Source organism: Hippocampus zosterae, chromosome 4 (genome assembly GCF_025434085.1).
Source record: "Hippocampus zosterae strain Florida chromosome 4, ASM2543408v3, whole genome shotgun sequence".
NCBI lineage: Eukaryota > Metazoa > Chordata > Actinopteri > Syngnathiformes > Syngnathidae > Hippocampus > Hippocampus zosterae.
This window is the reverse complement of record NC_067454.1, coordinates 16,289,973-16,316,492: the sequence shown is the minus strand read 5'-3', so window position 1 is coordinate 16,316,492 and position 26,520 is coordinate 16,289,973. Positions and strand designations below refer to the sequence as shown.

Below are 26,520 nucleotides of genomic sequence, written 5' to 3'. Positions count from 1 at the left end.
AATATGGGGAAATGCCTGCAAAACAAACACACTCCCTATTCTCAAACTACAAAAAAAAGCTATTAGAATTATTAATAGATCAAAATATACGGAACCCACAAATCCACTATTTATCAAATTAAATACGATGAAATTTTATGACCTGGTTGACTTTAAAATCGCCCAATGAATGTACAAAGCACACAATAACCTGCTCTGCCAAAACATTCAGAAGTTTTTTGAAATTCGAGAAAGCAACTATGAATTAAGAGATACCAACTTATTCAAAAAACTCAAAACAAGAACAAACATCAAGCAAAGAAGTGTATCTACCAAAGGTTTTAATCTGTGGAATAATCTCGAAACGGACCTAAAAATCAGTAAATCGCTTGCTGAGTTCAAAAACAAATTCAAAAAAATAGTACAAACAACCTACATCAATCAGAGTTAAAATGATAAATTCTAAACATTAAATATAATGATAAATCAGAACTAAGTTGATAAATAGAGAAAGGTATTGAAATATCCATTATGAATACAAGAGAAAATTGACACAAGAGTGCCAGGGTGAGGATGTATATAATCCCGATACAAACCAAAAGTTGTGAAAATATCACGGTTAAGGGTAAAGTATGAGCCTTAATGGAGACTTCTTCTTACTTTTTCTCTTCTGATTGATATAAAAATGATTTAGTAGATATAAACACATAACGGGGTAGGACTAGATAAGTTTTTTACTTCATCCTACTCCCTTGAACATAACTGTGTTGAATGAAGACTGATTTCTTTGTTTTTACTTTTTTTATCTACCTTATTTTCTGTCAAATTATTACTGTATGTTTTATGTTCAATAAACAAACAAACAAATATGCATTTTAATGACAGCATTAATTTTGTTAACAAAGAAGAAAACAAACCAACTGTGTGACATGATCTTGTAGTTCAGTGAATTAAAAAACAAACAAACTGTATCTCTCCCTCTTCCTCATGGACTTTTTTTTTCACCTACCTGTAGGCCTGTCACGGTGAAAAAGAAATTCTGGACCATATATTTTCCCAGAAACCATTGCGATAAACGTGTGATGTTAGACCAAAAATTATAGAAGTAGCTCCTTTTCAAGTGCCTTTAAGCAATTTGTGACAGAGGTGAGAGTAGACAAGTTCATTATTTCAGAACATTATTCATACCTATTTATGTTTTGGCATACGTTTTACCCGTGAGAGTTTTGTAATGAAAATTTGGCACCTTGGCTCAATAAAGGTTGTTTTCCAGCTAATCTTATCAATTGTTACCTAAACCAATAAATCTGATATATTACAAACGGGGAGGCACAGTAGTCATCTGGTTCGCACGTCCGGCTCACAGTGCAGAGGTGCAGGGTTTGATTCTGGGCTCTGGCCTTCCTCTGTGGAGTTTGCATGATCTTCCTGTCCCTGCATGGGTTTTCTCAGGGTACTCCGGTTTCCTCCCACATTCCAAAAGCATGCGTTGCAGTTCGATGGACCACTGTAAATTGTCCTTAGGTGTGTGAGTGTGAATAGTTGTGCTGGAGCCTGTCCCAGCTGTCGTGGCGGGGGACACCCTGAAGTGGTTCACAGCCAATCGCAGGGTTCACATAGAGGAACAACAATTGTGAGCGCTCACACTCACGCCTAGGGACAATTTAAGAGTGTTCAATTAGCCTGCCACGTATGTTTTTGCAATGTGGAGTAAAAGAGAAAAGCCACCCAAGAACATGCAAACTCCACACAGAAAGGCCGGAGCCAGGATTTGAACTTTTGCACTGTGGCACGGACGTGCTAACCAGCTGCCCACCGGGCCGCCTGAGACATGTTCATTCCCGGTGCAATTTCAGAGTCATTCTGAGACATTGTCCAGACTGGTCCAAGTCGGGACTAAGATGGCTCAGTTGTATCGAGTAAGAAACAAGGTCCAGACGGTCGAGTTCTGGAGTCACACACATAAGGCTGACTGGTCCATTCCAGACTCAGAGACGCTGTCCAAAGTGGTGCAGGTGTAGACTCATAGATGCTATCCAAACAATTCTAGTTTTAGAGTCAGACATGGCCCGTGCTGGTCTGCATCTCAAGTCAGAGACAAGGGCCAGCCAGATAGGTCCAGTTTTTGAGTAAAAAAAATGTGGTCCTGACTGGTTTCTAGTTGCATCATTGCAAATGCATAGTTGAGGGTGGCTCAGTTCCAGAGTCAGTGACATGGACATGGACAGTCAAATTCTACAATCAGAGACGAGGCTGAGGCTGAGTGAGAGACATGATTGAGCCAAAGTCCAATTCTAAACCAGAGACTGGCACACAGTGAGGTTGTCCGACTCCTGGCTGTGGAGAGAGCTCAAACCCGTGTCTGAGTCGTCATCGTCGCATTTGGACAGACCCCTCGCTTGCTCTACCCACTCACTCTTCCTCTCCAAACTACTCATCATCCTCTGGGCTTCATCTGTCTCCTCCTGAGTGTCACCCCCGTCCTCCGATCCCAAAGAGTTGATTTTCTCCAGCAAATCCCTCATCTCCTCCTCGCGACTGCTGCAAATCTGCCGGCTCAGCTCCAAATCGCCCCTAATAGCCTCCAAATCTGAGCGCAGGCACAGGCCCACAAACAAAATCACATCCAGCAATCTCCTCAGCCGCTCCTTCAAAAGCATCTCGTCTCCTGCTGCGATGAAGGATGCTGAGGTCTCCTCCTCCTCCTCCTCCTCCTCCTCCTCTACTCGCCTCCTCCGCATCCAGTGGCGGTTGAACTTGTCCTCCTTCTGCGCGGTCAACATGTCGGTGAGCGCTTCCTGCTCCCGCAGCTCCTCCTGACACTGAAACAAGTGAGAAACTGTTGTGTCATTCATCTAAAGCAAGGCTGTGCAAACTTTTTCCTCAAAGGGATGCAGATAGATAGAAAAATCTCACTTCCACGTTGTATTCATTAAACATGTTAAAAACAAACCACCAATCATAGGGCCTCTTCAGTTTTTTTCCCCAAACAAGATGACTCCATTGCGCCAAAAAGATTTCATTTCTGACTTTTGCCGATAGCCAAGTGCTTTTTGTAGTCCTTCCCAAAAGGCGAGATCTTCACCACTGAGTAGCAGTGTAAGCACATCTCCACTTTCAGAACCAAAAATTGGAGCGATCTTGTAGTAAGCGAAGTGGATACTTTAACATCATGAGTGTAATGTTCTAAAATTGGACCGTTACACAGCATATTTGCTTCTTTGAACTATTTTCATTCAGCAGGATATGATGGAGAGACACTACTTTAGTTGTAAATAGTTTTGTGCATCTTTGTAGGTCTAGAAAAGCTTCATACATCATATTCATTTCCAGGCCGCATATATTTATACACCATGTCTATTTAAAACAACCACACAGCTTTCCCAGAAAATCTGTAGCAAGCTTAATGCTAACAATAATAGGAAATACCAAAGATGGGCTAACGAATGGCATCTGTGATGCAGTGATATAACAATTTACAAGTTTACACAATGTCCAGTTGAACACAAACGGTGTAGCAACACGTAGACGGATATAATATTCACAGGTGTACTGTATATTCTTCATCATCTGTGAAGAAAGAATAATATTACTGAAGATGTTGAGCTCTTCAGTCATGTACATGATATCATTATGTCTGGATTAAACTGCCGCCAGGTGGCCTAATTATGTGCACCACAAGGCACAATGTCCACTGAAGTGACAAAAAAAGAACTTTCATTCCTTTACATTCTATTTAAATATGTCATACTATACCTGTATTTACATAAAGCACAAATTTAATAGAGTGCCATTTTTCCTCATTAAAAAAAAGACCATTTCTTTCTATCTATCTATCTATCTATCTATCTATCTATCTATCTATCTATCTATCTATCTATCTATCTATCTATCTATCTATCTATCTATCTAAAGACTTACCATGACGTCACACAGGTGAAGCAAGACTTCCAAAGAGCACCGCTCCTGATTGGAAACGTCCTCTGCTGCACGCGCGAATAAATAAGTGTTCCGCACATAATCGACACCGTAGGTTCGGGTTCGGTCCAAATGTACTTCCACCTCTCGCCTTTCAATCTCAGCATCCAGTTGCTGAATCCTGAGAGCCTGCAGGCGGATGGTGCGGTCCTGGGAGACGACGAGACGTGCCAAAGCCTGCAACCTGCCCGCGCCAGAAGAGGAAGGCTGTTTTTTCTGCATCTTCTCCAACTTTTTGAAAGCTTTCTTGACGATCCGACGCTGCTTGTCCATCGGGACCTCCGTCAAATAAGAGCCCGGAGTCCATTTGGACACATGGTTGTGTTTGCCGAGCAGCATCACGCGCGCCTCTGCGCTCCGGGCCGCCTCGCTGCAGCCCACTAATACGAACCTCACCCGGTCCCGTTCCTCTCCCCACGCCACCCAAAGGCGCCAAATCCTGGTCCGGTCGGGTAGAACCCTCTGGAGGCCCCTCCAATTCTCTGCAATGCTGTAGCGATGCGGCAGCACCGGTTCGGGTTGTTTTAAATCCTTCAGGAGCGCTTCGACCACATCGGCGCAAGTTGTGCGTTTCGACAAGCCGAAGACGAGCTTCTCCTCCGCGCGCACCCACACAGAGATCCTCCCCTCCACGGAATTCATTATTCTTGTATTTATGTCTATTTTAGATCTTTATACACCTACTCTGCGCTTTGGGTCAGATAAGTCGTCAATTCAGTCTTTGAAGGAGTTGCTCATGGGGCACAAAGTGCCAACTACTCGAGTGAGCCCGATGACGTGACTGCCACCGGCTCTATTAACCTTGGGGAGTGTGGGGCAGACCCGACGACGTCACACGCAGTCCTGATTTGTTTGGTCTTCAAAGTTTACCGGCTACATTATTTATTCATTATTTAGAAATAATTGCCGACCAGTTCAGGGTGTACTTTGCCTCACAGCTGGGATAGGTTACAGCACATCCGCGACCCTAGTAAGGAAAAGTGGATCAGATAATGGATGATTGGATTTTTTAAGGCACGTCTAAAAGATTCACAATTCAACAACAAAGTATTTGGATGCAAACAAGAAAATAACCACGAACTGTATTTTTCCCCACAGTGCAAAAATGTCTCAAAACTGCTGAGCAGCAATCCAGCTCATTTTGGGCATTTTTCTTTTTTCACAAAAAACATCAATTTTCTTACCCGCTTATCTTCACGAGGGTCGCAGGCGTGCTTGGAAGTTATCCCGGCTGTCTTCGGGCAGGAGGCACGTTGCCAGCTAATCTCAGGGCATACATAGACAAACAAACATCCGTGCTCAAAATCACGCCAAGGGACGATTTGGAATGTTCCAATAACTTGCCATGCATGTTCTTGGAAAGTGGGAGGAAATCGGAGTACCCGGAGAAAACCCAAGCAGGCATGTGGAGAACATAAAAATTCCACACAGGAAGCTGTCACGTTTGCGAGGTGGTGGTGGACCCCAAACAGCAGGCAAGAGGAAGGAGCAAGGGTGTACTTGACAAATTGTATTAAAAGTAGTGAAGCTTTTTAAAATTCGAGAAAGTTGTCATAATTTAAGGGGTACTAACCTATACAAAAAAATCCAAATCACGAACGAACATCACACAAAGGAGTGTATCTGTAATAGGTGTAAATCTGTGGAATGATTCTGAAACGGACCAGTAAAATGAGTAACTCTCTTGCTGAGATTAAAAATGAATTCGAGAGTAGTACAAGACAACTACACAAATCAGAATTAAGCTGATAAATTCGATACACTCATGAAATATAGCAATTCATCAGAAATACATTGATGAGATTATTTAATATATTAATGAAATGTAGCATCCATTATGAATATGAGAAAATCGACATATACATGTGCCCCAAATGAGTATGTACTGTAAATACAAACCTAAAGTTGTAAAAATGTATAAGTACAGCATACATAAGGGTAAAAGCATTTGTTGATATGTAGACTTTCTTTCCTATTTTGAAAAATGATCAATTCATATATAAGAAGGGGTAGGACTCGGGGGGGTGGGGTAGGTTTTTTACTTCTTTCTACTCCTTTGAACACATAATTGTGATGATGACTATTTTCTTTTCCTTTTTTATATCTTACCTTCACTTTTTGCCAATTTATTACCGAATTGTATGTTTATATGTTCAATATACAAATAAATTTATCAGTCAGTTCAGTCTGTTAAGTGGGTTGGCTGCAGGAATCTTGAAGGTCCAGCAGGTGGCAGTGGTCAGTGACACAGTATCAGCACAGTATCAACACAGTGTGTCAGTGTGTCGACACGCCTCATGAGGCCTCATGGAGCCATCACTAGTGACTGAAGCAAAAACAATCAATAACTGAAACAAGACTGGAACAAACATGACAGCAGCCAAGAGCAAACAGCAACAATGACTGGTCGGGCTGGGAGTCCTTTTAAAGCACTAATTACCTAATGACCAACAGGTGTGCAGCTGCAGGGGGATTCCTACAGTGCCACCTGTTGGTCCCAAACCGAATCATGACAGAAGCCAGGACCTGGAATGGAGACCTGCACCTCTACACTGTGAGGCGGATGTGCTAACTACCCGATCACCGTGCCACCTGTCCCTAATTTAGATGTACATAAAATAATGGTGTGTGTATAAGGTTTAAAAAATAATCAATTAATACATGTACTTCAATATACAGTCATCTCTGCTTCATGTACAGTGAATATAAAAAGTCGAGTTAAATTTCCAGGATACAAAAGAAAAAAAAAAGAAGAGGGATAGAAAATTAAAAAAGTAGGGTAGACTTTGGGAACGGAGAAGATAATAAAACTGGGGCGTGTAGGTCGTGGTTTTCATGGTGAGCAGATAGGGTGGGTTTTGCCGATAAGTGTTTTATAAACGTAGGCCAGTGAATTTGTGTGAATGAATTTAAGTGCAGTTGATAGTGGTTGTGTTAAAGGGAGCTGTGGTGATGAGCATTCTGAACTGTTCATAATTTCACCCATCTTGACGAAGTTCCATCTGGAGAAAAACAGTAACAGAGCATGATGTTTCACTGAAAGTGTGATGTTCTTTCGGTGATTAACAGTGTTGTGTTTGCGCCGGAAATAACTTGCAATTGTAGCCCAAAAAGTTCAATTGGTTTCAACGAACCATAGCACATTTTCCCCTTGAGATTTCTTTTTTTTTAAAGATAAGCTTCTGTCTTGCTACCTGACCACATAGACTAAACATGAGAAGACACAAAAAATTGCTGTCACCTGTACAAAACTAAACAATACTTATTACCGCAGCTCCTTCATTGTTGCTTTCACCATCTCGCCAGTCTCCCCGACCAGTTTTCTAGTCAAATTTGGAGGGATGACCTTTTGTTGGTAATGTCGTCGTCGTGATGATGACTTTCAATGTAACCGAAATATTTTTGTACTCTTCTCCTAACAGGTACATTTGAAGAATGAGATCACTCCGATGAAGCAGAAAATCTCTCGAAGCTCATGAAATGGTGGCAGGTGTGTACTTAGTTTCAATGCAATTGCTTAATTATGAACACCGCCACAAACCCAGTGAGGAGGGTGTGCGAACTTGAGCAACCACTATATTTCAGGGTAATTTTTTCTAATGTAAACCATATTATGGCTTCAAAAAAATCGAATTTAATTTCACCTCGTGGGATGCATAAAAATGTCTACCTCACATAGAGAAATGTCTCCCTCTAGTGTTAGAAGATGTTATTACATCTTTTATGGTGAAGGTAAAGACCGGTTGTGCAAGCATTCACTGACATCTACCGTTGAGTTTTGGTAAGACGTATTATAATCGAAATTGAAAACTTTCTCTCACACACACGCACACACACAAAAACAAGTAGTAGAACACAACTGAAAACCGAGTTTGATGTTTTATTTAGCTGCAATAAAAATGATCTAGAAAGCTACAAAATATTGAGTATTATCAAGAAGGCATCATAATGTTACAGCAAAGACAAGACCATCATCATCATTATGCAAAACATACAAACATAGTAGAGCCTGTTTTTCTCTTGCTTTCTCCAACACGTTACTGTCATAGTCTCATAGATATGAAAAGTTATGACACATCTGTACCAAGAAACGCTAGGATATATTTTAATTGTTTAGTTTTTTTGTACAAAGCACCTTTTTACATGAACAAGGGTGCACACAAAACATAAAGTGTGTGTGAGCGATATGAAGTCAAATCACGTTAAAGCCACAACTTGAAAATTATCAGAAAAAACAGAATGGTACCAGTACCTTATTCCTTTGCCCAAAAATACAAATGACAAAATACCGCCGATGCTCTTGCAGCCCCGCCCGAGTCAAACGTGTTAGCTGTCGATTTATTTTTCCGTGTTTTTAAAACGTCAGTTTTCTATGACAAAAGGGGGTGCAAACATTGATGCCTCGCAAGGCATCGATCCTGTCGCTGCAGCGCTGAATCCACACGTCAACATGTATTGTACCAGCAGCAAAACAATGAGCATCTCAATACACAGACCATGTCAACACGCAACCGTACGACTGCATACAAGTACGAGAAGAAAACGGGTACAGATCAATACATGAACAGATACGTCTCATAGAAGAGCACAGTGTTCTTAAGACTGTGGCGGCAAAACACTGATTGTACACTTTTTTTTTTGGTGCATCCACCACAGACTATTTTCTCATTAAGTAACAGTGTAGACACGTGGCTCTTGTCCACTCTTTAAACATTTTTTTATTGTTTTGTTGAAAAGAAAAAAAAAGAACAGCCTGGTTTTTGCAGGGAAACAAGTTTCAGAAACTTGTTTATAGGGCAAAACACTTGAACCCGCAAGTGTACTGCAGCGCACGGCCCAACCGATATGAAGTTTTAAATTCTTTTTAATGCAGAATAAGGTTCTTGGATAGGGAACCTTTTTCCAATTCAAGTCCTCTGAGGGACAGAGTCTTTTTTTAATGAAAAAATATTAGGTAATTTATTCTAATTTCTGTGCACAAATGCAACACTTTTGTTATTGCACCCATTTTTTTTCAGGAGCTTTTCGAACTTTCGAATATTGCCCAGAAACGTGACTCAATCTATTTTTGTGAGCATCTTTCCTTTGCCGGATCAATTCATCCATCTCACGGATGTGGCATGTCAAGGCACTGATTAGAGATTAGCGGCAGATTTTTTTTGAACATTTGAGAGAAATGGCATTTGGTGTTCACAAAAACTCTTTTGAGTTCAGCTCATGAAACACGGGAGCAAAGCAGCTGTCACATTTGCGGTTTTGTTTGCAATCAATTTTGAGCATTATGTGGAAATGTTTTTTGTTGTTGTATTTGTTTTTAAGAATGAGATGCGGGTCAGATGAAGCGCTGTGTTCCCCATCCCTGCTTTAAGAAAAAGGCAATTCGGTAGTCGGGTCGATCTCATTTTTGGTCAAGCCACAGTTTCTTTTTATGTCAGTTAAAATTGGAAATTGTAAAGCAAAGGCACTTTTTGCAACTAAGTACAACACAATAAGAGAGCAAGAGAATGTGTGTGTATGTGTTTTGTTGTTGTTTGTTAATTTTTTTGGGGGTGGGGGTGTCTTATGCCTTTACCATACGGCAAGTCAATAAGACTTCTCAGAAGAAAAGTTGACATTTAGAGAGTAGGACTTTTACAGAGGAAAATACAACTTTTTTTGTGGTGAATCTCAAAATAGCAGAGTGTACTGCTTGATGATTTTGCCCCGGATCAGCCTGACGTCAAATCAGAATGCGGGATAAAATTGGACTAAATACGCTAAGGCACTGTACTCTTCACACTTTGGCAGACCGTATCGGGACTCTCGCACCGTGACTCCGACATGCCGGGCTCTTTACGAGGATCACAGTTTTCGTCGAGTGTTTAAGGCTTGGTTGATGGCATTAGCCACGATAACGGGCTCTGACTCAGATCATGCCGGGAATGCTCCTCATCTCGGGGGATGCCACAAGGTAAACGCGGCTTGCTGTCATCATGATACGTGACGATTTGATAGTGTTGTGATGACTCAAGAACAGAGGAAACAAAGTGCTTTTGGATGAGTCAGCTTAAGTCATGTAGTGCTTCAACCTGACAGGAATGGCAAACGCTGAGGAGCTTGGAATGCTTTCCTAAAGCCACGAGAAAAGGCAGCTGAGTGAGTGTAGTGTCTCATTTGTTGTGCTTCAACGGGGGACAATTCTTCACTGCTGGTTGGTGAAAAGAGAAAGCGCTCACTTAGTAGCATATTTAGTGTCAAGTTGGTTTCTTTGGCGCTCGATCAGGCTGCAGGTCTTGTACATCAAACAAGTATGCTCAACACACTCAAACATGACGCAGACCTCATCTGGCCACCGGTACAAAAAGGCCAAGCATATTATACACACGAAACAAACCCCACACAATGCCACTGACCAAAACCGAGTAGTAAACTGCAGACGTCGACGACACGGTTGAGCTTTTTTCAAAGGAAAAGACCAAACCCTGTACCGCAACTCACGACTGTGAGAAGAGGCTTCAGGTAATGAGCGCAAAGTCTTGTCGGTGGGTCTTTCAGCGAGAGACACTGCCGCTTGTCTGGAGGTCAGAGTGCGTGTGTGTGTGTGTGTGTGTGTGTGTGTGTGCGCGCGTCAGAAAAGGCCATGGGCTGATTCATTCTTTTACCAGTCTGTAGATATGATGCTGGGCGCCGTGCTCGCTGTTGGACACCTCAAACACACACGCCATACAAAGCAGCGTCTCCTGCGTATCGCGGTTGGTCACCACCTGCAAAACGCACACACATTTGAAGACACAAAATTGGCTCAAGGTGTTAATAAGGGTGCTTGTCTCTATTGCCACATTTCATTGTATCAGCGCGTCCTGGTGTGGGCCGGCCGGTGTTCCGCATAACAGCAGAGCTGACCACGTGAAACAGCGGAAACCATCGAGCAAACGACAGCACAGGACGAGGACCATTTTCAGCTGGCCATTTCTTTTTTTGGGGGTGCTTCCCCGCCACCCGCTAAACCTAAGTGGAACTTTTTGACCATAAATCCAAAAGCGTATGTTCGTTGCAATCCTCAAGCAGTATAGAAAACGGCACTGCAACAGGAAGGGAAGGCAATGCATTATTGCAAATAGATAAATATACACATTTTTCAAAAGTGCCCAACTGTGTTGTTGGCAAATGCTGCAGTTGAAAAAAAAGGTCCAGTAGTGTTTCTGAGCAAATTTGTTGATAAAAAGCTGTTGACGAAAGGACCCATTGTCCTTGAGGTGTCGATGCTTAAAGGGATTTGCTGTCATCGATTTCTTGGTATTTTTAATTTCACGCTGTCACTCTTTATTTGTCTTGTTTATGACCCTGCCGTGTGTGGTCGGACACATGTACGGTGTACAAATGCACACAAACACATGGTCAGAAGTGGCCTTGGGTGAGTGTCCGATTCATCATTCTCAAGCATTCCGCCCGGAAATGACCCCGTTTCACTTAATTGGTCTGAAAATTACACTGGTCAACACATTTTTACGACCCTTTTTAATTAGACATGCAAGTCAACTTTTCCTGATATTTTTTGCACTGATTCTAAATCTACCCTTGTTTTTTTTCTCAGCGATTCATCATAATAATAGTCATTTAACAGCTATAATATAATATATCATCTCGTAATATATTTACTGTATTGGCTCGAATATAAGACAGTGTTTTTTTGCATTGAAATAAGAATGAAAAAGTGGGGGTCGTCTTATATTTGGGGTCGAGACCATATACCCATTCACGACGCTAGATGGTGCCAGATATCATTGAAGCAAATAAGATATCCTTTATTCGTCCCACAATGGGGAAATTTACAGCCTCCAGCAGCAAGAATGTATGTAGAAAGGAGAAAGAGAAAAAAAAAATGCTGAACTTGACTCCCCAGGCCAAAGTGAACCCCTGTCACGAAGAATAACAAAAATAGTGGTAGCACGAGGAAGAAAAATAAAAATAGTGGTAAGAAAGAAAAGAGAAGAAAATAATAGAAGAGATAACAGAAAATGGAGAAATGTAGCGACAATCTGGAGATAAATGGGTCGAAGACCGGGCAGGTTAACTGGCAGCTGAGGAGAAGTTATGATGTCATTTACATTTCAAAAACCAGAAGCCGTTAATTTACGAATGTGATTGCACTTTAGTTTACACATTTAAATGTTCAGATATTGAGATTTGAATGAGGCAAAATAACATGCTTTTTCTCTCAAATATATTGTTATAATAATTTGTTTCAGATGTACTGTAATTATCCATCCATCCATCCATCCATTTTCCGAACCGCTTGATCCTCACTAGGGTTGCGGGGGGTGCTGGAGCCTATCCCAGCCGTCTTCGGGCAGTAGGCGGGGGACACCCTGAACCGGTTGCCAGCCGATCGCAGGGCACACAGATACGAACAACCATCCACGCCCACACTCACACCCAGGGACAATTTAGAGCGCCCAATCAGCCTGCCATGCATGTTTTTTGGAATGTGGGAGGAAACCGGAGCACCCGGAGAAAACCCACGCAGGCCCGGGGAGAACATGCAAACTCCACACAGGGAGGCCGGAGCTGGAATCGAACCCGGTTGTAATTATTTTCTGTATAAAAAATTAATTTGGTGTTCAAAAAGTCTTTTTTTCAAACTTGAGGCTTGAAAAAGAGGGGGTCGTCTTGTAATCAGGGCCAACACGGTAATAGTATTTATGAACAAAGGTGTTGGTTCAGTAACAGGTGAAATGACACAAATTTCAACACATGCTAAAATCCATATTGTGCAAGCTTTTATAGGTCAAAACCTAAGACCATTGAGATTGGGAGGCCAGCCCCAATGAATGAAATGCTGAGCGAGGCAGCAACTGACCTGAAAGCTAAGATCATGGCGAGAATGAAAGAAAGCTGGGCAACCTAGAAACCGATTTCAACGGCTATGTGAAGTACCACCTTAAAGTCTCATGGAAAGTGTGAATGCAGCACTGAGGGCGATCCCTACCGTAACGATCACGGAAACCAATGAGCTGGTATACGCTTCAGCATCAGTGATCCTTGAGATGCTTGGCTATAAGAGCAACCATGGAAGCCATGAGATACGTTACCCACCATGGAAAAGACGGTTGGAGGCTAAGATCAAGGCGGCTCGGAAAGATGTCAGTCAATTGACGGAGGCCCAGAGAGGTGTGATGAAAAGGCAGATACCCGAGAGGTACATCCAGGTGACCATACCTGAAGCACTCGAAACTGGCAAACAAAGGCTCCAAGCCTTATCCAGCCGCCTAAAGGGGTACACGAAAGAGAATGAGGCCAGACGAATAAACAGGCTGTTCGCTAAGAGCGAAAGGGAAGCGCAGAAGGGCATTGGTAGATGTACCAGAGGAGCCAAACATCAGCTCCTGGTTGACAGAACAGTCGCACAAGACTGCAGGTCCCGACGTACCAACCTGTGCACAGCTTGGATTGATTACAAGAAAGCCTATGACTCAATGCCACATACATGGATCACTGAATGCTTGGAGTTGTTAAGGTGAACAGGACCGTAAGAGCCTTCGTTGCGAACTCGATGAGAATGTGGAAAACCACACTTGAAGCCAATGGCAAGCCACTTACCCAAGTGTCCATCAAATGTGGCATATACCAAGGTGATGCACTCTCCCCACTGCTGTTCTGCATAGGACTGAACCCCTTAAGCCAAGTAATCACCAAGACCGGCTATGGATACCGCCTCAGAAATGGAGCTTCAATCAGTCACCTCCTCTACATGGATGACATAAAGCTGTATGCTAAGAGCGAAAGGGACATAGATTCCCTGATCCACACAACCAGGATCTACAACAGCAACATCGGGATGTCATTCGGGCTTGAGAAATGTAGTCGGATGGTGACTAAGAGAGGAAAGGTAGTCCACACTGATGGGGTCTCACTCCCTGAAGGAACAATAGCAGACAGCTACAAGTACCTCGGTATACCACAAGCCAATGGCAACCTCGAACTGGCAACAAGGAAAGCGGCTACGGCCAAATACCTCCAGCGAGTGAGGCAAGTCCTAAGTCCTAAGCTCAATGGCAAGAATAAGACCTGGGCAATAAACAGCTATGCCCTGCCAGTGATCAGATACCCTGAAGGAATAAAAAGGTGGCCAAAGGAAGAGATTCAGACCAAGGACGTTAAGACCCGAAAGCTCCTAACCATGCATGGAAGGTTCCATCCCAAATCCAGCACACTGTGAGTGTGAGAGCCACTGTCCAGGATGAAACATCCAAGCTCCATGAATACATCAAGGAGAAGGCTCCAACGGATGAGGTACTCAAATAATGTTTCAGACAATGGGGAACAGAAGATGATGCGCTGGAAGAGGGACCATCATGGGAGGACAAGGCCCTACACGGGATGTACCACCGGACCATAACTGAAGTGGCCAATCTCAAGAAGTCCTATCAGTGGCTAGAGAGGGCTGGCCTGAAGGACAGCACAGAGGCACTCATCCTGGCTGCTCAGGAGCAGGCCCTGAGCACCAGAGCCATTGAGGCCCAGATATACCACACCAGACAAGACCCAAGGTGTAGGTTGTGCAAAGAGGCACCTGAGACGATCCAACACATAACTGCAGGGTGTAAGATGCTGGCAGGGAAAGCCTACATGGAACGCCATAACCAGGTGGCTGGCATAGTCTACTGAAACATCTGTGCGGAGTATGGACTGGAAACCACAAGGTCAAAATGGGAAACACCTCCGAAGGTGGTGGAGAATGACAGAGCGAAGATCCTGTGGGACTTCCAGATCCAGACTGACAAGATGGTAATGGCGAACCAACCAGATATCGTGATCATAGATAAAGGGCAGAGGAAAGCCATTGTAGTGGATGTAACGGTACCAAGTGATGGAAACATCAGAAAGAAGGAACACGAGAAACTCGAGAAATACCAAGGGCTCAGAGAGGAGCTGGAGAGAGCCTGGAAGGTAAAGGTGACAGTCGTGCCTGTAGTGGTCGGAGCACTCGGGGCAGTGACCCCCAAACTAGATGAGTGGTTGCAACAGATCCCGGGAACAACATCGGACATCTTAGTCCAGAAATGTGCAGTGCTGGGAACAGCAAGGATACTGCGCAGAACCCTCTAGCTTCCTGGCCTCTAGTAGAGGACCCGAGCTGAATGAGGAACGGACACCACCTGAGGGGGTGTGAGACGAGGATTTTTTAAAAATTATATATATACAATATATATATATATATATTTCCAACAAAGACCTTTATTGTAGTCACTGATTGTGTAGCGCTGCACTCGTCTTGTGTGTGGGCAGCGTGGGATGGGTTCCCACTAAATGACGGTGTGAATATGGGTGTGAACGGTCGTCTGTCTCGATATGCTCCGGCACTCGATGGCAGAAGCCAGCATTAACCTGTGAATCCAGATGTTGCTCAACGGGTTGAGATTTTACACTGCGTGAGTACATTTGTGAGTAGATGCAACAATTTGCCAAACGTGAATGATGTGCCTCGGCTCAATGAAAGTTCGGAAAACACTGCGCTGCTTATCGGGGGCTTATTCTGCAGATAAAATCAAGCCTGTCACGGTTCCATCCCTTTTGGAATGAGAAGAATGGATGACCAAGCACAGGAATTCATTACAATTGACATTCAATGCACATGGCCAGAATACAAAGAGGGTCTTTCCCTTACCAATAAGATCGTAAAATTCTCCAGCACACTGTTCATCATGTACTTCTCAGGCAGGTGCTTTAGCTTATGGATGAAGTTGATCATGTATTCACACATGGGAGATCGGCTTATCCTGTAGACGAAGCGTCCGTTCTCAAAGCGCGCATATTCGGTCTGAATGAAAAAGAGAAACGCGGCAAAATCATCCACTCCACATAGGACTCCGCCGAAGCATGACAACAGCCACTTTTTTATCTTACCTCCACTTTCTCGACCACCTGCTTGCCAAAGGAGCAGACTTTCGTGGAGCATGTGATGGTCATGTTCTCTGAGCTTTCGTACTGGCTGGTGACGCCGTAGAAAGAGCCGTTCTCGTCCTGGATGTTGCAATTTAGGTCGGCCTGAAAAGCGAAGTCATTCGGTGGCGTCATTTGCGCACACAAGATCAATACGGGGAATTAGCAGGGTCGCACTGGATTTTAGGCCATTGTCACACTTGACAGGTTTTGGTCCAGTTCAGGAAAAATGTGTCCACGCAAAACGATCATTTGAAGAGCTGCTTTTGGTCTGACTGTAATTTAGCGGTCGTGTGTTGAAATGAGGGTAAAACGAGGTCTGTTCATGTTATCAGAACATCTCTCGGGATGCTGGATAAAGAAACTTCCCCAATGTGATCTCCCCAAAAAGTTTGTTGTTTTCAATAGATGTTATGGTGAGCGAAATGCATATTGGGTCAAGCTCACTCACTTTAAATCGAAATAAACTGAAAGGAGATGAATGCAAAACACGTGACGTTGCAGACAGGGGGCACATTTTTGGTCTTTGGCGTTTGATGAGCACAGGATGGACCTTCAACTTTGCAACACGATTCCGTTCGCAAACTGACTGCACTGGATTTAGAAAACATTTGTCTTTTTTTTCTTAAATATGAGCTTACATTTCAAGATGACATGAGTGAACATGTCAAATTTGACCACATCCAATGACATGCATAATCGGATGGAAATGTGTCAACATTTCTCCCGCAACCATGTGCTTTTTCAGCCTCCACTGAAGCAAAACAAAATGCTGGCTGCCATGAAAATATCAGAGGGTTGATGAAAGGGCCTCACCGCAAGCTGCAGAGCGGCGAGTGGTACACGCCACAAATCCCAAGCATCCACGGGACAAAATGAAGCAAACACATTCTTAGACCCTTTTTTTGATTGTACCGGCCTGTGTGCAAATGTTTAGCAACTTTTAATGAGACCTCAACGTTTCATTATTCTGCCGCATTTCCATGATGACTGACTGAGCCTGTTAAAGGCACTTTAAAGCGATATTGACCCAGGGTTAAGGACGTAGGAAAGGAGAGGGCCAGGTAAGACAGCCATAAAAGTGCTATGAAGCACCCCCGATCGATATTTGGCTCAAATCAATCAAATCATGAATATACGCTTCATATGAAAGCAGGCCCAGGATGTCCAGAGTGGGAATACTGAAGAGGATCAAGCAACATTAAAAGAGTGATTTCGAAGATGGAGCATCCATGTTTCCAAAGGGCGGCCTGTCTCTCTCTACACCACGCACATCCTGTTAATTACGGCCACAAAGAGCGGAGACGTCCGCCTCCAACATTCTCCTCCTTCATTAAGCGGAGCAGTTATACAGTCATTATTGTGCAGATCTTGCCTTTCATTTGAAATTTAGATTGGCCGGTCACTTCAAAAGGAATGTGAGGGGACTTGGTCCAAGTACACGGTCTCTACTTTGTTGGCAGCCGCTAGTTAGCATTTTGCATCGGGGGGGGTGGGGGGGGGGATACGCGCAACGTTTAAAGAGCCATTATGCGGCGCAACCAGGTCATGCCATTGTTTGGAGATATTAGACTGAATTAGCGAGAGCTTTGATCAAAAGCTCTCCTGCTATGCCCATCCAAATATAGCCTAATGCATTCTGTAAACAATAAGAGCGCAATCTCCTCAAAGTACACGACTGACACCCACTGGATGCAACCCCCAGTAGAGGAGGGAGGGGGGGGGATCTATGAAGAATTGGTTACACGGTTTTGATTGACACTAAAGAAATGCGCTTCTCATTGCAGTTGCGGGTATCGAATGCATCAAATTCGGAGGTGTGGCGTGACTTTATAGTTGCCGTATTTCCAAATGAAACAGTGTGGTTCTTCATGACGGACATGCAGCTATTTAAAGCTTGGAAACAAAATGAGCATTATAGTCTTTGGAAAGAAAGATGTGATGCAGAGCTCATTAAAAATGTGCCTAGCTTAATGCTCTGGGTGAACTTTTTCTTAACTGAAAACTGACAATGAGAGCCACTCAAAGAGGATAAGAAATACCAATTTGGTGACAGTGTACAAGCATAAAAATTGAAAGGGTATTCTTGGAAGGCAAAAGCAAAAAGAACACGTCCAACATCACATTCTTTGCTGATATAAAGCTAACCCCGCATATTTGCCGCCCATCTACTTCAAACCTATCTTCCGTTATACACACACACACACACACACACAAAAAGTCTATTAGTGATTGTCTGCGAAATAACCCAAAAAACAGTTACTGTCTACGCTACGTATGGTACTCATTGTATCGTAGCGTCTTTTTAATAGAGACAACCAATGTTTCCTGTCTGCACATGGCAATCCACTGCATCGTCTACATAAACATGATCTGATTGGAATTGTTGCAATGGCACGCAAGCTCAACGTGCGCGAGAATGCAGGATGGAGATGAATCTCACTCACCCAAAACTTGATAAGGAAGAAGGAATTTTGGGGGCCCTTTCCATACAGCTCCTTCAGTCCTCCCTTCTTTTCAGGAAATTTGTCATAAATCTGACGAATGTCCACAGACTCCAGCAGGGCGTCGCTGTAGGAATGATTTGTCTGTCCGATATGCACAAAGAGGTGCTTGTTGTACTGAAAGGATAAATGAAAGATGGACTGTAGTCAATTGCAAATTTGCAGCAAAGCAAACTGGTTCTCAATTAGGATCTATTCAGTTCACGGTTGTGCAACGCCTTCAGATTTATGACTACAAAGAGAAGAGTACTTGATTGAAAACCATGATTGTCATAATAAAAACAATAATAATAATAATTCCAATAATAATAATACTGTAATCCCAAAAATCTAAATACTAGAAAGAAGGAATAGAATCTTTAGCTTGATCTCATTCAACGGTACAGATAGAGGTTTTACAAGTGCGAGTACATTCAGCAAATCTCGAGTGACTGTGTGAAATTAAAAACACGAATAAAGTTGACAGAAAAGTACTTGTTAGAGCAAGTAAAATCCTCGAATGGGTGGGCACGTCCTTTGTTTAAAAATAAATATATAAATCAATGAGTGGCAGCAAATCATTTACATTAATGACAAACACGTCCGTTAAAAAGCAAATTGTGTGTGGAGCAACTTTTCCACTGCGTTGCCGTCAGGGCAAATGCAACATCTCAAAAGGAGCGTAAGACTTGTGTGAATCAGGTTGCAAGTGGTTGCAAATGCCGAAAAAAAGCAACAACCTGCAAACATTGCTTTCTATTGAATACAAATATGAGGTGATTCAGTGTGAGTGAAAATATGCAAAAAATAAAAATAAAAAAATTGGCAGACCGCTGATGAATAAAAAGGACAATTACGAATAGAAGTTCTTTCCTCTTTTTCTGGACACGAGCTGACTTTCTTGAAAAAAGTCCCAGTGTGTTTACAAAGAAGCAAACGGCATAATAAGAGTAGATGATGATATTTTATGTTGTGAATTTCATGTTGTTCTTACCGAGTCTGGGTCTCTCTGTTGCTCCAGGAAGGCGGAAAACTCCACCAGTCGCAATTTGGTTGTTCCGATAGAGCGGCCCTGCCATGCTGGGGCCGTCGGAGCCGAAGCGGTTGTGGGCTCGTAGCCTACAATTAGACCGTACACAAACATGAGAATTGTCTATATTGATTTCATGCTTTGAAAATCCAGACTGTAATGCAAGAGTAAAAGACAGAGGTAACTGAAACAAAAGTAAACATTTGGAGTTATATATTTTTAAAAACACACACATTTGACTTAAAATCAACTTTATCGTACTGTAAAATAAAAGCCACGGCATGCTACAGACCAGGCCAACTTGTCATCCAAATTAACATTTAAAATATATTGAGGGGAAATAGTTAGATTTTTATTTATTTATTTATTTATTTTTTAATGCATGGTTGGTTGTACATAAGTGTGACTGTAAGTGCGAATGGTTGTCCAGTCCCCATCCGCTGCGAATAGTGGGGGTCGACTGTGGGATATACACAGTCAAAGAAGGGATGAGCTTGACGTAGTGTTCCACCTTATTGACCACAATATTCCTGTCCGTGTGTTGTGTGAGTGCTCCTCACTTGAAATTGCTGTTGTGACTGCAGGCTGGATGGGGTAAGCTTGCTGGGTGAAGGGTTTGATGCTGCAAAAAAAAAAACAACAACAACAACAACAAAAAACAGAAAACCCATGAAAACTTCTCCAGAATATGATGTTAAATGTATTCATATTTCACTCAGACATACGGACATGGACAAAATGTGTTGGTCATATTCTGCTAAAAAAAAGAAAAAGCCACAATTTTCCTTAAAGTAACTTGAAACTAACAAATGAACTGCAATAAAAATCAGCTTAAAATGAACTATCATTAAAAAATCAGTCTTTGCTTAATTTGTTTTGTCCAACCAATTTATTATAAAAAAAAACAAATTCATGAAACTAGCCTAACGGAGTCTGATTATACTCTAAATATTTTGGGGCAATCATTGCAGTCACACAATTTGTGCAACTTTTCTTTTTTTCACCGGTCAGCAGCAGTTTTTGGGAAGTTCATTGTGGGCAAACTACGACGGTGCCTTCTCCAGATGTCATGATGCAGCTCCTTTCACAAATGTTCAAAAGAATTTGGATCAGCACTCAAAGAAGACCAACTCAGAACTCTCTTTTTGTGATTCTAGGATGCATTTAGCAGTGTGGTTTGGCTCAGTCTGTAGTTCAAAGACTCATACACTGGGAATGACACTTGAATGAAGCTTTTTGACATTCATTTTAACATTGCTCTCAAGAATGGCTTGATAGTCTTCAGATTCAAGACAACCCGTGCCTGATGTAGCAAAGCAGCCCCATGACAATAACCGAGGATCCATCTGTGTTTCACAGTCGGGATTGCTGTTTTCTTGGTAATTCTTAGCATCTATAGGTTCTCTTCAATTTGTATAGACTATGACTTTTGTCAGTTTATTTTTGTGAAAATTGTGAGTTTTTCTCCCTTTAACAGCAGGGTACCAGCACCCCCCAATAGGTGTACCTGCGGATAACCTTGTTTAAACCTAACCTTTTGAACAATGTAGCACACTTACTCTTGCGAGGATCCTGGCTGACTCGATATCATCCCTTGCCATATCTAAAGAATTAGATACAATCATGAATAAGATATTAATAGACAACAAACCTCAAAGAACATCTAATTGTGAGCCGCTTTTGTGGCAAAAAGAAAATGGCTCTGTGTTCTGGGAAAGAAGTTATCTCCACCAGCACTCCTTCTGATCATGTGCTTATCTGATTGGGGCAGTTGAGCAAAGCCTGGTGTGTAATGTGATTTGGCCCCGGCACGGGCCTCATGCCTGCCCTGCGTGAAGCTGAACAGGAGTGATCAATAATCGGGGTGTCTGGGTGCGAGGCCCTCACCCCTGCTCCGGGGAATGCTGGATGCGGGATGCCGGGCAGTCCCAGCTTGTTGTGAATAGCCGTGGCAGAGACGATCTGAGCTGACGACATGGAGGCCATGCTCTGGAGGGCTTTGTCCTTTACCGACTGGTCCTTTAATATCAGACACAAAAAAAGGCTTCGAGCTGGCACAGAAAGAAAGGAGCGGATTTGTATAGCGCATGTTGCATACAGTAGGCAGCAACAGCCACGACCCAGTCAGCACACTGAAAGCTCTAGTGACCTCTCAAACAACACAAGCAGGTTAGAAGAGGATGCAAGAGCATGGCTTTTCAAGTGTTAGCTTTTTTAAATGGAGTGCCCCGAACAATGAAAACAAGGATTCCAATTCACAATAACAAGTGGTGGTATGCACTTGAGCAAAACTTTGCATGTTGACAAAAGAAAAAAAAAAAGGAATTAATAAATAAAACACATCCAATGACAGCAGCACTTCTATCAAGGCTTCATCAATCGGCATGTTAAAACACCTTCAAACTTTGTGAACAGTTTTATTGAGTAAAACTGAAGGACGCAGATTCCTATGAACAAAGAATCTCTTTTAATCTCCGGACGAGATGTAATTAAAATGCCATGGAGATGTTCAAATTGAAACACCAAATCACAGTGACAGCTTGAAGCAGGGCCTCTAGATTTGGTTTGATCATCACGTGCATTCAGAAAGTTATTTAAATTGAAGCTGCCGGATTCTTAGTTGCAGGGGTGTGCAGACCCGAGCTGGAGAAGCCGTGCGGACACAGTGATGCTATCGTGTGAGCATGCTGACAGCCCATGCCGATGAGTGTGACAACAGCAGGACAGCACACAGAGGGACCAATGCATTGGAAAATCCTTTCACTACGGCTAAATCACAGGCAAAAAAAATAAAATAAACGAGCCATGGCAGAGCAAAGCCCAGCAAAAAATATATAAAATAATTAAAAAAGCAAAAATAGCTGAACAGATGAAAAGCCCATACTTACCATACTCGTGACCTAGACGCAAACCAACAAGGTTACATTTGTAAAATGGAATATAATAAACAATGATTTTTTTCAACTGTAAACAGTACAGTGCATACACCGAATTTTATTTTTATTTTTTTTTACTTTGGTCAATAATGATATTTTTTTCACAAAGGAGTATTCAGGTTACACTGAAATCAGGGAGTGTTTTTGTGGACACATAAAATTACAATTTTTTTCCTCCCCCTGTAATATTGAAACAATATTTTTGTATTCCTATGAATGTGACTAATTCTCAAAGGCTTTTTTTTTCTTTTACAGTGGCCCGCATACTCATTTGTAGTTTTCCTCTGTTTGGAACTGTCCGATAAACATATTGCCAAATCAGCGCAGATGCATACATACTATAACTGTAATTTATCAGTTGTAATGGACAAAATGTCCATCACCAGAAGTACATACCACAGTCTCATCAATCCCAATCTAATTTTTTTTCTCCTTAATATCCAGAGCGAATTTTGTTTCTAGATCTGAGACACGTATTTGTTTATTTCAACGGGAGCAAACATTGAATCCTTCATCCTGATACTCCAGTCCGATCATGTAAATGCTATTCTGGTCAATGTAGTCTCAGAGCCAGTGAGGCTCGAAGAGTAATGCCCAAAACTCAACATATAGAAAACAAAGGAGTTTTTGTATTTAATAAATGAGCTCCAGCTTCAATGCAAATGTCCCGCTCTCAGCCTGTCATTACTTGAAACAAAAACAACAGTGGCATAATGACTCATTTTACTGAGGTGCCGTAGACATGAGTCGAAACAGCAGGTTTTCATTGATGACCCCCACCGCCACCCTCACCCACCAAAAAAAGAAGGAGAAAAAAAGGAAGGGCACACTTGTAGATCTCTTTGCCACTGGAGTCTAATTTGCTTTAAATGAGAAAAGACAGGGATTCATACAAAAGCCGTCTGTTTTTCCTCACAGAGCTGCCTGTGCCTCTGAAAGAGCAGGCATTCATGTGGCTGGCTCGCTCTCTTTGCCTCTTTACACATAGACACACCACAGATTAATGAGGCGTCATTACTGGGTATGGAATACTGGGAGTGAAACAACAAAGTGTGAAAGTCAAAATGTAAAGTACGACACCCGAAGGGAAAAAAAAAGGCGGAATGGAAGTTATTTTTTTCTGTTCTTCGTTAACTTAATTTGTTCTTGAACAATGACTTTGTTCAAATTCTTCTCATTAATCCACTTGGGCGATTGAAAAAAAAAAATTATGTCAGCACAAATGAAAGAAAATCGAATGCGACCGCCAAAGAAAAATAAAAAGGAAAGACAGCAAGTGCAAGCCACAGTACTCTGAGAGCATTGTCGACTTATCAACAGGTTGACGGGAGGACAGAAAGCAGAAGGCATTTCACATTTCACCAAACTGCTGGCTTGTCGGCCTTTCTGCGCTCTCAATGCAAACTGCTGAGCCCTTGACAGCAGAAGAAAGTTAGCTTACACTGTCAAATGAGGGTGTCCTCTCATTGTATTGATGCATTTTACACACACACATCCCCTGTTCTGCCAGGCCCCTTGAAAGCGCAACGGCCTCAGCCAATCACTAAACAGCCAACGGCGACATGCTTTCCCACATTAAAGTCGTTTAGCATCGGGTCAGTTTGGAATCTGGTAGCTTCGCATCACACGAAAGCTAAGTTTCAACCACATTAACATCAGCATGCAAGATGTCTCAAAAGTCACGATACACTTCCTTTTGGTTTCAAGTGTCATTCAGACAGACATGAGACCTTTGGCATTTAACATCTTAGGCTTTGCCGTTTTTGGGAAGCGTAGTCAGTCGACAATTGACACTGGAGCAGCGTTGCAAAATTGTTGCCTGGCAAGAAGTTTTGTCCCTGACAGTTCTGCGGAAGCTTGAGAAGCTTTATGGCCCTCGCACTGCTCCACTAATCGTATAATTTACGCTATCAATGTGCAAGAGTATCTGTTCTTGACAACTTGATGTGGCAGAAAGCCTGCTAAAATCACCACGGATGAAAATGCCAAAACTCGTAGAGCACGTGTTTGTGGAAAGCCAGGGAAGCTATCTGGAGGGATGCACGGGTCTGAAGGCTGTCAAGGACAGAAAAATCTCTCGCAAGGCAGCGATTTGCAAAGCCTGAGCAGTGACCTCAGTCAGTCCGAATAGGACCAAATAGAAAAAACTAAGTGTCTAAACACTTTTTGAGTGAGTCACCCTTTATTGGGTCAGATGCTTCGTCAAATAGGTTCCTCAAATACAGATTCCGATTTTGGGGTTTTAATATGATGTTTGGTCAGATGCACTACAACATTTTGGTAAATTACTGTTGCCTCCGGGGTCCACGTGAAGACGAGTCCATTATTTGTTGGAGTAGAATGAGCAAACGTTTCCAAAAATATCTTGCCATACTCGATTCGTTTTGGCAATGTAAGCAGATAATGTTTTATTCATATGATTATTATTTAAATTGTCAAAATAAATACAAAAATAAATAACATCAGTTAGACATTTTATGGGCTACACAACTGCTCTTAGAACACGAAGAAACAAATTGATGTTAATCAAAACATATGGTAAGTATGTGAGATGGAGGTGAAAGGGTGTTGCTCGAGACAAAAAGCACCAAGACAACAGAAGATTTGGGTTAGTAGGTGGGGGGGATGGGCATCAGGTATTAGTTAAGTCCCCGTGGGAAGAGGGAGTTTAGTTCAGACGCACAGCAACAAACAAGCCCAGAAGCAGAAAAGCGCATACCTTTAGCTTGGAATGAAACTCACGAGATTTCCTTCTGGCTAGAACCTGAATGTGACTAGACACCTGCGGGGAAGGGGAGGGGAGGAAAACAAAGGAAGAGCCTGTAACCATAGCAATGAAAAGCCCCCTGTAACTGGGCAAAGCCAGACGTACCTTAATGGCAGCTTGGATTTCTCGAACTTTCTTTCTTGCTAAGACCTGTATGTGACTAGACACCTCCATTCAAAAGAGAAAAGGGGAAAATAAACAAAACGAGAACACACATGTCTTTGTCAGGGAGACAAGGTGCAGGTCAGTGGCATCTCCACACAGCACACCGTGCTAGCATCCAATAAAGCATTATCCTGTGTGTCGTCGTCACTTAAGTGAGCTGATTAAGGAGGATGCAGGCCCCTTTAAAACCCATTATGAGCACACAGATGTGAGCCGCTGTGTACTGAATGTCAATTGGTTAGTCTCATATTCTTATGGGAACTGGACGAGGCATTTCACCAGCCAAGTTTACTCCCTGTGCAAAAGATGGAGGGCATTGTTAATATAATCATAGCTAACGCTAATGTGCTACCAGGTGTGAGTCAAAGAAGGTCTCTGATCACCAGTGGCAATGATTACCTGTTGAGGTTGACACAACAGGAAGACTGACAGTCCAAATATTTAAAACATTTTGGTACAGATGTGGGAATGGGAATTTCAGGTTCCTTAGCGTACTTGCGTCAATGTGTAGCTATTTGAGCTGCCGTATCTTGGATTACAAGAGGCTTGATTTCAGTTTTTCAAGCTATAAGCCATCGCTTGGACGATTTTTTGCTTTGACTTGTGAGGAAAAATGTTCGATACGAGCATTTAAATAGCAATTCAACTCAGATATTTGGAAGCTAGTGAACGATTGTTCAAAGTAGAGGGCACAAGCTGTATTCACCACTTTCAGTTGAAGTTTACCATCAAGAAATAGCATTTTAAAAAATCATTTTTTTTGTGTGTGGTTAAAACAACCACATAACTTTACAATAGGAACATTCATGATAGCTTCATGCTTGCACACAATACAAAACACCATAGAAGGGTTTAACGAATAACATTGATGCCGCAAGCGGCAATATAAGATAAATAATAACAAGGAGCGGCCCGGTAATCCAGTGGTTAGCACGTCGGCTTCACAGTGCAGAGGTACCGGGTTCGATTCCAGCTCCGGCCTCCCTGTGTGGAGTTTGCATGTTCTCCCCGGGCCTGCGTGGGTTTTCTCCGGGTTCTCCGGTTTCCTCCCACATTCCAAAAACATGTGTGGCAGGCTGATTGAACACTCTAAATTGTCCCTAGGTGTGAGTGCGAATGGTTGTTCGTTTCTGTGTGCCCTGCGATTGGTTGGCAACCGATTCAGGGTGTCCCCCGCCTACTGCCCGAAGACAGCTGGGATAGGCTCCAGCACCCCCCGCGACCCTAGTAAGGATCAAGCGGCTCGGAAGATGAATGAAT

The 26,520-nt window shown here is 42.6% G+C and overlaps 2 protein-coding genes across 11 annotated transcripts in view; both read right to left on the bottom strand.

The window, feature by feature from the left end:
- Positions 1–840: 840 nt before the first annotated feature.
- Positions 841–5,132, bottom strand: rassf10b (Ras association domain family member 10b). The gene is made up of 2 exons (XM_052063668.1): positions 3,901–5,132; positions 841–2,801 (listed from the first exon to the last, which is right to left on the bottom strand). Exons 1-2 carry the CDS (start codon positions 4,597–4,599, stop codon positions 2,274–2,276), a joined length of 1,227 nt encoding a protein of 408 aa, XP_051919628.1. The 5' UTR covers positions 4,600–5,132; the 3' UTR covers positions 841–2,273.
- Positions 5,133–7,823: 2,691 nt separating this feature from the next.
- Positions 7,824–26,520, bottom strand: part of tead1b (TEA domain family member 1b) — a 54,975-nt gene continuing 36,278 nt past the window's right edge. For 2 of the 10 annotated variants that reach the window (XM_052063654.1, XM_052063655.1), the window contains 9 exons: positions 25,033–25,263; positions 21,280–21,408; positions 20,952–20,995; positions 19,953–20,014; positions 19,357–19,481; positions 18,327–18,500; positions 15,844–15,984; positions 15,605–15,757; positions 7,824–10,700 (listed from right to left, as the gene is read on the bottom strand). In XM_052063654.1, the coding sequence (XP_051919614.1) occupies positions 10,587–10,700; positions 15,605–15,757; positions 15,844–15,984; positions 18,327–18,500; positions 19,357–19,481; positions 19,953–20,014; positions 20,952–20,995; positions 21,280–21,408; positions 25,033–25,263 (1,173 nt within the window). In that variant the 3' untranslated portion in view covers positions 7,824–10,586. Of the gene's footprint in view, positions 10,701–15,604; positions 15,758–15,843; positions 15,985–18,326; positions 18,501–19,356; positions 19,482–19,952; positions 20,015–20,951; positions 20,996–21,279; positions 21,412–22,280; positions 22,293–25,032; positions 25,264–26,520 lie in introns of all 10 variants that reach the window. The other 8 variants (XM_052063658.1, XM_052063653.1, XM_052063659.1 and 5 more) reach the window with 8 other exon arrangements.